Source organism: Monodelphis domestica, chromosome 7, assembly GCF_027887165.1.
Source record: "Monodelphis domestica isolate mMonDom1 chromosome 7, mMonDom1.pri, whole genome shotgun sequence".
NCBI classification, from domain to species: Eukaryota; Metazoa; Chordata; class Mammalia; order Didelphimorphia; family Didelphidae; genus Monodelphis; species Monodelphis domestica.
In genome coordinates, this window is record NC_077233.1 from 94,883,413 (window position 1) to 94,896,878 (window position 13,466).

Below are 13,466 nucleotides of genomic sequence, written 5' to 3' on the forward strand. Positions count from 1 at the left end.
TTATAGATGAGTAGAATAGAGTAGGCCTGGTGTGCCAGGCAGAAGAACCTATCCTGAGAAGACAATTAGAGATAGTTTTAGGAAATTTTAGGTAGTTATCAGGAATTTTAGGTATATTTATAGGGTATAAGATTAATTATCTCTCTTTCCTCTTTCCTATCTTTCCCTCCTTTACTATATATATTCTTTTACTATCTCTATTTTAATTAAACTAAACTGTTAATTGTTAAAAGCTGCTAGAAGTTTTCTTTTCTCTGGCTTAAAGGGATGATATTATTTTATAACTCTACTATATTCTTATTAAAACTTAAATTATTAAAAGCTGCTCTCTTATTTTGTCAAAACCCCTAATTTTAACCCTTACAGTTGAAAGATGCTGATCTTATATCTAATTTTTTTTTTTTTAACCCTTACCTTCCGTCTTGGAATCAATACTGTGTATTGGTTCCAAGGCAAAAGAATGGTAAGGGCTAGGCAATGGGGATTAAGTGACTTGCCCAGGGTCACATAGCTGGAAGTGTCTGAGGCCAGATTTGAATCCAGGACCTGGTCTCTGGTCCTGGCTCTCAATCTACTGAGCTACCCAGCTGCCCTCTGATCTTATATCTCATTGATCAAATTTTGTTTCCATGAGTAGGGTTCATGGTAGAGGCTAATGGTTGGCATACCAGCTTGACATTTAGAATGGATTATGACAGTCAGTGGGAAGAATAGTGGGCAGGGAGCCAGGTGACACAGGCTTTTGTTCTGGTTCTTTCACAAGCTAGCTGTGTGATCTTGGGTAAATTATATAATCTTCCTGAGCCTCAGTTTCCTTGTCAGTAAAGTGACCAAGTAGTCTTAAGGCCTTTCCCAATTCTGGCAGTTTGTATTTGATGGTTCCTTCTAGCTCTGGCATTTTGTGATTCCTAAGCATTACCATCTCTTGGCTCTATTTTTTTTTAACCCTTACCTTCTGTCTTGGAGTCAATACTGTTTATTGGCTCCAAGGCAGAAGAGTGATAAGGGCTAGGCAATGGGGGTCAAATGACTTTCCCAGGGTCACACAGCTGGGAAGTGTCTGAGGCCAGATTTGAACCTAGGACCTCCCGTCTGTAGGCCTGGCTCTCAATCCACTGAGCTACCCAGCTGCCCCCTCTTGGCTCTATTTTTAAAGCAAGGATTAGGCTGTTTGGTGAATCCCATCTCCCCAGATTCCAGGGTAGTACCATCACCTTTAAACCACTCAGTCTGTGGAGCTGGGTGAGCAGAAACTTGGCAGGAGAGTGTAACAGACTGGCCCAGGATGACAGCCTCATCTGTGAGCTCCTTTACAAACAGAGGTGCTGAGGAGAGACAAATAAACACATACTCATGTTATTTTAGGGAGATGGAGCAAAGCCTTTAAAGACAAGGCTGTGAACAGGATCCTAAGTTTGAAAAGGGGAGAACAAGACAATAGAATACAATACAGACATGTATCAAGAATCTGCTCTGTGTAGAGCCCAGCGCCAGGCACCAGAAGGCATACAAAGATTGGATAAGACACTATTCCTGCCATCCTGGAGCCTTGTAGAGGGATACTATATAAACACTGTTACATGGTAGAGAAATGGGAGAGGGGCACACAAAGAGCTTTGTAGTTTCCCAGAGGAACGCAGGGAATAATGGCAAATAAAAAGTTGGAAAGTTAGGCTAAGATCAGACTTCGGAGAGCTGTTAAGTTCTCACAGATACTCCCTTTCAGCCAGGCATGGTCTGACTATGCAAAGCTCATTTCTTCCCCTGGACATTATACTTGGGTGCTGTTCTTTTAATCAGTGTGTCTCTCCCTCTTCTTCAGTCCCCCACCCCTAGCCCCTCAAAGCTCAGTTCAGGTCCCATCTCCTCAGTGAAACCTTCCTTGACTACAGTGGTCTATGCTGATCTTCTGCTGCACCAGCAACACTTTGGGCCTTTTTTTTTTGTAGAAGTATGCTCCTAGCTATCTGCTATTTTTTGGCATAATGATGTCCCCAGCACCGGCCTTTTAAATAACTTTAAAAGAGCTACTTTCTTCTAAAACTACATATGGATGGCTTTTAGCTGATCTTACCTGAGGTTTCCTTTTTTTTTGCCCCAATCATCATCATTTGTTTTGTAAACAATAAAAATGCATTTGGTAATTCTAAAAACAATACAAACCCACATCCCTACAGAGGACATGGTTTTGTATTAATGGTTGACTTTCTGTGTGTTAACTTTCTCTCCCCAGCTGAACTGTGATTTCCTCAAGGGCAGAAACTGGAGCTTGACTGACTGACTGACTGACTGACAAGGTTCCCTTCCCCTACTTTCCTACTCCTATATGCAGGTTCACCCACAGAAAAAAACATATCATTCTCAGTGCTGGGCCACCCCATGATGCTTATAACCTCCAATTTATATGGAGTTTTTAAAAGAGTCTATTAGGGCAAGAGGTGAGAAATGAGAGACATTTCAATGTGATTTGTCTTCTAGCTATAAAGGAGATGGCAATATTTGCACTACCAACCTCTTAGGGACGGCTAGAGGAAAGTCCTTTGGGGGCTATATAAATGGCTATTTGTTAGGATGTGAGCTATTTCTCCAGAGTTCTTTATGCTCATCAATATCACTGCTATTGATGCCTGGAACAGTTTCACTGAAGAATGTTCCACTGGAGTCTGGGGCAGTGGATCTTAGTAGTAATTGTCATTTGTATGGAGCTTTAAACTTGGCAAAGTGGTTTACATAGAGACTGGGAAACCTCCAAGGGTTATCCAGTGGCCTTTTTTGGGCAAGATCGTTCTGGGAAAGGGGATTAAGAGGCTGACCAACAGATTTTAGACTTTTCTTGAGAATGGACTGCCTGGAGGGAGGAAGATGATGTCTAGGGATCTTTCCAGGACAGACATTTTTTCAAAGGCCTACTTTCTTACCTTGGATCCTTCTTAGACCCATATATTTCTGTAGAACATTGAGCAATTTGCACAGGAGGAGGACAGAAGCAAGTCTCAGCTTGGCCTTTTGCTAGCTATATGGCCTTGAGGAAGTTGCATAACCTCTTTGTGCCTCAGTTTACTAATCTAAAAAATAGGAAAGATATCACACTACTGTCCTTATAGGGCTACTTTTTACTTTGTAAATCTTGAAACACTATGGAAGGGGCAGATAGGTAGTACAGTAGATAGAGCACCAAGCTTGGAGTCAGGAGGACCTGGTTCATATGAGGCCTCAGACACTTCCTAGCTGTGTGAGTAACCCTAGGCAAGTTACTTAACCCGGACTGGTTAGGCCTTTGCTGCTCTTCTGTCTTATAATTGGGAAAAAACCCCTCAACACCAAACAAGTTTTTCTTCCATGCCATATTATTATTATTATTATTGTAATCCTTGAAGCCAATACTGATCAATTAAAAAAAACGGGACAGGGAGGAAGAAATCTAAGCGACCTAAATACGCACCTCTATCTTTGGTTTTTATTCCGGAGAGTCTGAATGATGATAATCCTGATTTCTTCTTAAAAGCCTCTTCTTCCTCCAGAACTGCCAGGAGAAGAGAGGAAAGGAACTCATAGTTACCCAGAGTAGTGAGCTAAATTAACAAACCCTATTTGCTTCCCCACTTTCTTTCCCTTGCCTTTGTTCTCAATACCTGGCATCCCCTTTCTCTTACTTATTACCCTTGTTGAAGTTTTCCCAGCCTTTAAAACTCAACCAAAGAGCTTGTCTTCCCAAGAATCCTTCCCTGAGTTTCCTTGTCTGGAAGATCCTTCCCACAGGATTTAACTTAGCCTTTCTATGGGAACTATTTATTTAGACCTTTGTTTCTTTTCACCAAAACTTGTTATTCATTTGGATAAATGACCAACTAGTATGCTTTGGATGGCAATTTGGTGGGATACTGGGAACTCAGTTTGAGAACTCTGAAGAAAACCTGGCCTTATTAAATAGGGATCATATGACTTTAAACAAGTCATTTTCCTTCTCTGGGTCTCAGTTTCCTTATCTGTAAAATAGACAATTTACAATGGATGATCTTTGGTCACTTTCAATGCTGAATCCTATGGATTTAATTAATAATTTTTTAACATGCTTGCAAAGTTTTAAAATCATGACCTCTGACGCAGAAGTTTAGGTCCACATTTGCCATACAACTATGTCCTAAAATTTAGATCTGGTTGCATTCCAAATAGGTCCATTTGGTGATAAGACAAGGGCTGGGGAGGATCTCGAGAGGCTACTGAGCTCATCTGTCTGTCTCTGAGCAGGAATAAATTCAGACACTCCCAGAGAAAGAGCTTCCTGTACTCCAGAGAAGAAGTGGCCCTGAAGACCACTTGTACTAGGGTGTCATATTGAAACAAGTCCTATTTCCCTACCTTTATGTATGGAAAGCTCTTCTAATGATCTCTGCTGAGGTGTCATTGTAGCTTGAAGGAGACCCTGGTTTCTCCATCTGTCAGCTAAGAACAACCTATGGCAGGTTATACAAAGCTCTGAAGACTTTGGATACCAGCCAGGAGATGGACTGTTTGTCTGCCTGAAGAGGAGCAGTCTAACTCAATAGGAGTACTTGGCTCATCACTAGACTAAGGAGCTGGGAGGGCCCTGGGGAGTTCTCTAATCTAAACATTTATTTTCTAGATGAGGAAACTGAGGCCTTATAGATAGTAAGTGGCAGAGCCAGGCATCTAATCCCTCACCCTCAATTCAGACTTCCTCCACTGCACCAGCCCATTGAGGATACTGGTGGGAGTTTGGGGATGTGGCTCTTCAGTGTGAATGTTTAATGATAGCAAAAGCGAATAGAATCTCTTGTTACTCTACTCCATGTTGTAGACCCAATTTTAGTATCACTGATACCTCATTATGCCTCAATCTAAAATTAAGTGCTTTCAAAAGACTATTAAGGAAATGAGGTCTCAGATACTCCTACCTAGATGACCCTGGGTAAGTCACTTAACCCCCTTTGCCTAGCCCTTACTGCTTTTCTGCCTTGGAACCAATATACAAGGGGTTTTTAAAAAGAGCCGATTAGGGCAAGAAGTGAGAAGTGAGATACATTTCAGGGTGATTTGACTTCTAGCTATAAAGGAGATGGCAATATTTGCACTACCAACCTCTTAGGGACGGCTAGAGGAAAGTCCTTTGGGGGCTATATAAATGGCTATTTGTTAGGATGTGAGCTATTTCTCCAGAGTTCTTTATGCTCATCAATATCACTGCTACTGATGCCTGGAACAGTTTCACCGAAGAATGTTCCACTGGAGTCTGGGGCAGTGGATCTTAGTAGTAATTGTCATTTGTATGGAGCTTTAAACTTGGCAAAGTGGTTTACATAGATTATCTTATTTGAGCCTCACAATAACTCTGTGAGATAGATATTCCAGTCTCATGTCCCCAGCTACCCACTGGGCATCTCTGCATGGATATCTCATTGTGAACTCAAACTTAACATGTCCAAATTGGAATTCATTATTTTCCTTCTAAAACCGTCCCCTCCTCTCAATCTCTCTACTTCTATTGCTAAATTTGGGTAACGTCACCACAAAGTCCCTTTTCTTCCTCTTCCCCTTCCTCTCTTGGCCTTTTAGCCCTAACAATGGAACTTCTATGATTCTCCCTTCTCTCACTGCCCTGGTATTCCTCTTCCCCCTCCTCCCCCCAATAATCAAGTGGTCATCACAAGGTAGAGGGAGGTTTTTACCTTCTCGTCTTTCTTGCTCAAATGCTGGTTTGCCCTTCAGGATTCTTGAAATATGGGCCACTGAGGCCTTCACTTTCTTCTTCAGGCTATGTTCAACTGGGCTCTCCAGAGGCTGGTATTTCCCAGAGAAATTGAAGAAGCCAGGTTTGGTTGGGGAAGATTTCCTCTTCTTCCCACTGGTGTACATATGGCCCTTGGTGTCCTTACCCATGAGTTCCATTGGGTCAAAGTCTTCCATTATCTCTAGACTTCTCTGTTGCCCAGTGGCTCTGATGGGCAAGAGTCCAAATTCTTCTTGCTTATACCAAGTTTCTTCCAAATCTGTTTTTTCTATGCTTTCTACTCCCATTTGGGCTGGGACTTCTTCCTCAACTGGTTTGGGCACCTTCCTGAAAATCATGAACTCAAAGGGGAGGTATTTGATATCATACAAATCAGACAAGTTTAAGTAGGCTGGTTCCACCTCAGAGATGTCTAGAGACACTGTGTCTCCAATAGATGAGTCTCCAGAAAGGTCTTTGATTTGCACCAAGGAGACTTGAGAGCTTTTGCCAAATTCCTCCCATGAGAGGAATTCCCCTGAGCCTTTCCCAGTCTCTTCCCTTTTCTCTTTCCCTGTCTCCTTCCTAGCATCCTTCCCAATCTCTTTCCCAGCATCCTTTCCAGTTTCAACAATCTCAGTGAGGGATGAAGATTTTGTCTGGGCTTGAGTGCTCTCTTGCACCATCTCCTCTGGCTCTTCAGATGATATTGACTCAGTCCAGGTTCTGGCAGCCCACAGGGGCCTCTGGCCCAGAACATTTCCCTCTCCCCCAAAGGCAAAACTGCCATAGCCCCCAATTCCTACATAGCCCCCACGCTCTCCATAGGAAAACTTCCTGGGTACAGTCTGTGCTTTTGGGCCATGCTGGTTGGACACTGAGTCGGCGAGGATTGTCATCTCCTTGGACAAACCTACCATCTTTTCCACAACATCCTCTAGGGATGCCGACTCTGTGGCACTATAGAAATATTCACTCTTGGAAGTCAGATTTGAGGTAGCCTCTGATGGGGAAATATTCCCCAGAAAAACAGGTTCTGAAAAGCTGTGGAGTTCACTCACTGAACTCGTGAATAGTCTGGTTTGGGTTTCAAAGGCCGACGGCTTGGAGGAGTCTGTTGGCTGAGACTGCCCTGGGAGGAGAGTGCTGTAGGTCTTCAGAAGCCCTTCCATGTGGGTACCAGGTAAGGTTGAACTGGGGATGCCTTGCTTTTGTAGGATGGTAGCATCCCAAGTAGAACTTCCCTCCAAAAGAGCAGACCCTGGGTCATGGTAAAGGAAAGGATTGGATCTCTTCAGTGTGTCTGCAGGGATTCCAGTGAGCTGACTGCCCCCCTGCAGGGCAGACCCCATGTCACTATATAGGAATGGGTTGGATTGTTTTAGAGATCCATCCTTGTGCCCACCTTCATCACTGGTGTAAGCTGAGGGTCCAGAGCCTGTGGTCAGGAGACTGCCGGAGAAGAACGGGTTTGAGTGCTTCAGAGAGCCATCTGCCTGTTTGCCCTCAGTGGCTAATCCTGGGGCTACTTTCGCATCGGGGATGGGTGCCAATGGATGGCCACCACCATGGAGCGTGGTTGTGGAATCACTGAATAGAAAAGGGTTTGAGCTCTTTAGGGAACCATCCTTTAATCCATCTTCCCAAGGTGAGCTCGAAGCCATCTGGGAATGTAGGACGGGTGAGGTGGGGCAATGACCTTCCTGGCAGGTATCTGCTGCCCTTGGACCTGAGCTTTTGGGCAGAGGAGGTCTAGCCTTTAGGACTGACCCTTCCTCTTTCTGGCTTGAAGAGGTAGGCAGCGAAGCAACCTGGGATGGGGAGATTGCTCCAGCCGTGATTCCCTGCTCTTTGGCTGGTGCCAGGTGAATGGTAGTCCCACCAGGGCTTTCTGACTGGCTCATCTTTGGGGACTCTCCTACAGTATCACCAGTAGCCTGATCCTTGTTCTGTTCTTTTTCCTCACTTAGCTCTGGGAAGGGGCTGGTGGTTCTTGGCCTGTAGTCATCAAATGAGTGGCTTCGGTTGGAGATGCGGGAGGTAGATCCAGGCAGCCGGAGGGCTGTCTCAAAAGATGGTGACTTGGTCAGTGGGCCGATCTGGCCCTCCTTGGCTTCCTCTTCCTCCATTTCATAATGTTCCAGGAGTGGCTCTCGCAGGCCCCGCAGGGCTCCTTTGGAGTACCAGCCCTTCAGAAGGTTCCTCCGGGCCCTCTCCAAGTGCTTCCTATGGTCGTGAACAGGAGATGTACCTTCTCGTTCTTGGGCCTCACGGGCCTGCCAAGAGAATGTACTTTTGATAATGCTTTGCCGGGGTACGCATGTGGTGCCCTGGGCTGCTGTCTTGTCTCCTTCCTGAAATGAAGCTACCCCTCCAGTCTCAGTTTCCCCTTCTGTGAGGGTCCTGCTGTCAGCAGAGGCCGTCTTTGGCAACAGAGGCTGCTCCCAGAACCTCTGGGGGGCCCTAGGAGATAGCTTGCCACTCTGCTCCCATCTGTGGTCCATGCCTCCTGGGGTCCCTGTGGCACCTGCAGGGAGTTCGCCCTCCTCGGGGAGGCTTGCAGAGCTTTGGAAGAGAGACCTGGGCTGGAAGACAGGGGAGTATGATCCCGGGGAAGGCGGCAGGGACTTGGCCCGAGAGTAGGCTGCAATCTCGTTGTCTGAGGAGGAGCTGCTGGTGGAATAGCTGGCCTCTTTGATGAGGTGCCGGGAGATGCCAAGGGATGGGCTGTCTGAAGGGCCCTGCAGGAGCTCTGGGATGGACTGCATCACTAGGATGGATTTGTAGCACATCAAAGACCTCTGAGAAGAAAGGGTCAAGGCAAGGCCGTCAGTCCAGAACCCAGCTCAGACGCCCCTTGCCCACTCCCCCAACTCTACGTCAGGCCCTTGCTGGGCCTGGCAGTCTCAAAAAAACTGGTTAAGCCTTTGCCTCTGCAAAGGATGGGTGAAAGGATGGGACAGCCGGGAGTGAGGGAAGTAGACCGCCTTATCTGACCCCAGGCAGCGAGTGTGACTTGCCCACCCTGATGCAGACAGGTAGCCAAGATAATGAGATAGGCTAAAATTCCACTGTGACCCATGGGGCCTTAGGCAAATCGCTTCACTTTTCTAGACCTTAGTCTGCTTTGTGATCCACCCCAAGACAGAGAGGAAGGCTCCCTGGTAAAGACAAGGCCTCCTGGCCATGGAGATCTCTGGCTTCTCTATCCTGACAAGAGGGGCTGGCTTCTGAGAGCTCTAGATCTAGAACCAAGCAGAGGGCTTGGCCGGGATTTCCAGGCACACTGGCTCCCTCTGGGGAAAGCATCCTCTCTGGCCCTGCCAGCTCCCAATCTCGAGGCACACCCTTGTCTAGAAGGCCTCTGAGGCCTCTTCTTGCTCTGGCATTCGTTCTCAGCACAGGGCCTGATGCAGAGTAAGTGCCCCGTAACACTTATTCCCTTCTCCCTGTCCTCACAGGACTAGCCCCTGAGGCCACGAAGCTAAAGAGATATTAAGCCTCACTTCCCTCTACTCCATGGCCCATTCCTGGGCGCTGGCCAGGTCCATGAGAGGGTCAGTACTCAAGCCCAGCTGTGCCAGGCCCCAGAGAGGGCTGCAACTCACCTGCCACCGGCTCCGGGCCACGATGAACTTGAGCTGCTTGGTGTTGATGAAATGAGCCTCCTCTGGAGGCACTGAGGGCTTCTGCAAAGAAAAAAGGCCATATTCAGGGGCCCTGAGGACCAGAGGACAAGAGGGGAGGCCACTGTTCTGGTGCATTTCTTAACGTGAGGGGATCGGGAGTTTCTCTGGACACTTGGATGGCCTCCACAAAGGAGTCTTGGTATCGGGGCTGAGTATCCTTAGAGACTGAGCATGCTGGGACCTTCCCACCCTCCTGCTTCTGCCCTGGGACCATAGACCAGTGAGCAAAAATTCTGTCTCTGTCTTTGTGTCTGTCTCTTCCTCTCCCCCCATTAGTTCTGACGGTTCAAGAAGGACTCAGCCTACTCTCCTTTGCCAGCCTCTCACCCCTGTTCTGTGGGTGCAAGCTTAACGGGAGGCCTCCTGAGATAGGCTTCTACCCTTCTTATCCCAAGGGCCAGTTTTCTGCTCTCACAGGGGCCTTCTACCTCCATTTCTTTCCAAGTATCTGTGATGGGCCTGGTGATTGTAGAAAGGAGGCAAAACCTAGGCCAAGTCAACTTACCATAAACCATGGGTGGCTGAGACATTTGGAAGCACTGGGTCTGGCCCTGAGAACCAAACAAGACATTTGGTTTGTGTGGCATATTGGAAAAAGTCCATTTGAATCCTAGCTCTGACACTATGTATCCTTGGGAAACTATTCTTTGAACCTCAGTTTTCTTACCTGTAAAATGGGAATAACCCTCATACTATCTCTCTTAGAGCACCTCTGTGAGGAATAGTTTTGTAAACCACAGCACTCTGTAAATGTGCATTGTTATTACTGATCTAACAAACTGAGCCTACTTTGCCAAAAACCCTTTAGGCCGCCTTGGGAGTGGGTACAGGCAGAGGGGAGTAGAGAGAACACTAGGTTTGGAATCAGAGGGCCTAGGTTCAAATCCCAGCTCTGCTACTTACACACTATGTCACCTGGGACAGACTTCTTTCTCAGTTTCCTCATCTACAAAAGGGAGGCCTTAGGCTAGATGATCTCGAATATCTCTTCCAGTTCTAAATCTATGATCTCAGCCAATCTGTCTGTCCTTCCAGACTGGCAGGGGAGAGAAGACACACACACCGGCAGATGGTGATTTAGGACCATGTCAGCGACGCTGTCAAATTGAGGGTCTAGTGGCCTCGTCAAAGGTGGTCTTAGCTTTTAGGCACAAGGACCTTTCTCTTGGACCTCCACAGAGCAGAATGGGCCAGTGAGGCCAGAAAGTCAGGATGCTGAGGGCTCTAGTTCCTCTTAGAAAACGGAATCAGGTATTTATCTTTCCCAGATTCAGCACTCATTCTGCGTTCTCTGTCCTGTGGTATACCCCAAGGCAGCCAGGGATTGTTCTAAGGCCTTGTCAGGGCTAACATTCCATGTTTTTTTTGTTGTAAGGGCTCTCCCCTCTCTGACAGTCTATATTCCAAGAGCTTTAACAGTATGTATTCTATGTTCTAAATCCTTTCCCTCTCTCTGTCTGTCTGTCTCTCTCCCTCTCCCTCTCTCTCTGTGTCTCTCTGTCTCTGTGTCTCTCTGTCTGTCTGTCTCTCTCTGTCCCTCTCTCTCTCATTAAAGTCCCTCTCAGTTTGACATTCTGCATTCCAAGGCCCCTCCCAGACCTGACATTTTAAGTCCAAAGGCCTGATAATTCTATGTTCTAAGATTCTTTCCTGATGTTCTTTTTTTAAACCTTTACCATCTTAGAATCAAGACCGTGTATTGGTTCTAAGGCAGAAGAGAGGTAAGGGCTAGGCAATGGGGGTCAAGTGACTTGCCCAGGGTCACACAGCTGGGAAGGTCTGAGGCCAGATTTGAACCTAAGATCTCCTATCTCTAGGCCTGGCTCTCTATGCACTGAACTACCCAGCAGCCCCCTGACATTCTTACACTCCCAGCCTTTGAGAGGCTGAGTTCTAAGGCCTCTCTTAGCCTTTGATGTATGTTCTAAGGCTCCTTTCAGCCTCTGATGTTTTAAATTCCAAAGCTACTCCCCGCCTTAGACCTTCTATGGTTCTATGATTTTGAACACTAGCATGGAGAGAATTTGGAATGTGAAGCCTGGTGGGATATGAAGGGGAATGTCCTTACTCTGGTGCCAGCTGAAGAATCCCCTTTATGAAGTCCTTCGCTTCCTCACTCAGGTGGACAGCCTGGGGGGTGGTCCAGGAGATCTTCCCCTCCCGGACGTTGAGAAGAGTCGCTCGGTCATTCTCACCAGCAAACGGGGATGTGCAGGTCAGACTGAAGTAGGAAATGGGAAAGAAGTTGGCTGTTAGCATTGGGCTACTTCAGTGGTACAGCTGGCCCCTGTGGGCCTTCAGAGCCCCTGCCAGGGCTGTCAGGAGACAGGAAATCTCTGGTTTCTTTTCTCCCTACATCTTCCTGAAATGAACCAAATGTATGACTAAGGTAGGTGACCTGGGCCTCCCCTTGCCTGGGGAAGGAAGCTCTGATGAACAGAGCTCTTAGTGGCCTTAGGCAGGAGATTCCCATCACTCCTGGGGACCATCTCTTAGTTATCCAGCAAAGAGGAACATGGGTACCGTTCTATCTCCCCTACCCAGAATCACTCTCCTTTCCAGCAATCCCACAACTTTAAAAAAACAAACAAGCCAAACCCTAAACTTCCCCAGGCTGCCTGCTAGTGTCCTATTCTTGTTCTCAACTTAGTTGTTCCTTGATTAATCCTTCCTAAGGTGTAAAACGAGGGAAAAGGTGTTAGATGATAACTTAAGAGTAACATCAGGCTCAAGGACCTCCCCACTTTCTTTTTATTTACTCTTCTTCTGGAAGCCCTAGACCGTTCCTGTCCCTTCCTTACTCTTTTACATTATTTTCTAGGAACGGAGATAACATAGGAGTGCCCTGTACATAGGATGAACTTCCTATCTTTTTTCTGAAGGGGGAAAGGGGAGCCTTTGGATCTGTCTTACGTACTGAAAGAAAAAAAAAAGTATGGACTCAACTCGCCACCTAAACTTTTGGTTGGTTCTTCTCATATTCTATCACACATGACTGGGGTCAGGGCTCAGCCTGCGACTAAGATTAGCTTGAGCCTCTTACCTGGGTTACGAATCAGGCTTTGGTTGGAGAACAAAGCAGTTCCATGCAAAGCTACCTGGCAGAGGTGGAGATCAAATTCCTTCTATCACCATGCCTTACATTGAGAGAACTGTCTCAGCTGCCCGCCATGGTAGTGTAAGATGAAGGCCCATGCCACCCAAACTTCTCAAGTCAATCAATGATCCTTAATATGCGGTCTTCCCACTACAGCCTCCAAATTCCATAAGACCTAAATGTTGTTTTCAGATTTTAAAGTTCTAGTTGGTTTAGGGGCTGGTAAGAGAAGCAAATCTTCTCTAGCTTTGTCAACAGTTTTTGTCAAATAGGGAGTTCTTGCCTCGCTAGTTGGGATATTTCGATGTATCAGACACTAGTTCTCATTTTGGAGAAGCAAATACTCAAAGCAGGCAAAAACCTGGAATTTGGAACTTTACTCCCTCTGAAGTGTTCTTAATCCACAGGCATCTTAATTTGGGCTTATTCTTTCTGAAGAGGAAAAGGGAAAGAAAGGGAAGGAGCCTTGGGAGATAGAATTGGCTAGCTTAATGGAAAAGGTACTGAGTGCCTTGAGGGACAAGGAATTGGGCACTTGAGATGGGTGAGAGAAAGGATCGGTTACCTTGGGAGAGAAGGGATTAGTTACTTTGGGAGAGAGGGGATTGAGGATTTAGGAGGTAGATGATTGGTTACCTTAAGTAGGTGATGACACCAACAGCCCTGTGGAAAAACAAAAGCCAAATGTCACATGGTGATTCTAGATTAGCAGAGAGACCAGGGGAGAAGCCAGGACCAGGGAAACACAGCAGAAACTTGGGAATTAGAGCAGCAATATGTAAGCTAACTGAAAGCAGAATGAGCAAGGTAGGTCAGGACTAGATAGAACCTGTGAATGGGTACCCCACATTAATGGCTAATAACTTTGGTGAGGGCTATAGGTTTAAATGGGATGATGTGAGTGCACTAGGATAACATAGACTCAATCAGGAAGCAACAACTGGTACCATTT

General features: G+C 46.4%; 1 protein-coding gene across 33 annotated transcripts in view; it reads right to left on the reverse strand.

The window, feature by feature from the left end:
• Positions 1–13,466, reverse strand: part of OBSCN (obscurin, cytoskeletal calmodulin and titin-interacting RhoGEF) — a 328,849-nt gene that overhangs the window by 15,109 nt on the left and 300,274 nt on the right. For all 33 annotated transcript variants that reach the window (XM_056805136.1, XM_056805153.1, XM_056805137.1 and 30 more), the window contains 7 exons: positions 13,151–13,177; positions 11,486–11,638; positions 9,923–9,968; positions 9,337–9,417; positions 5,688–8,529; positions 3,443–3,523; positions 1,215–1,325 (listed from right to left, as the gene is read on the reverse strand). In XM_056805136.1, coding sequence (XP_056661114.1) covers positions 1,215–1,325; positions 3,443–3,523; positions 5,688–8,529; positions 9,337–9,417; positions 9,923–9,968; positions 11,486–11,638; positions 13,151–13,177 — 3,341 coding nt within the window. The remainder of the gene's footprint in view (positions 1–1,214; positions 1,326–3,442; positions 3,524–5,687; positions 8,530–9,336; positions 9,418–9,922; positions 9,969–11,485; positions 11,639–13,150; positions 13,178–13,466) is intronic.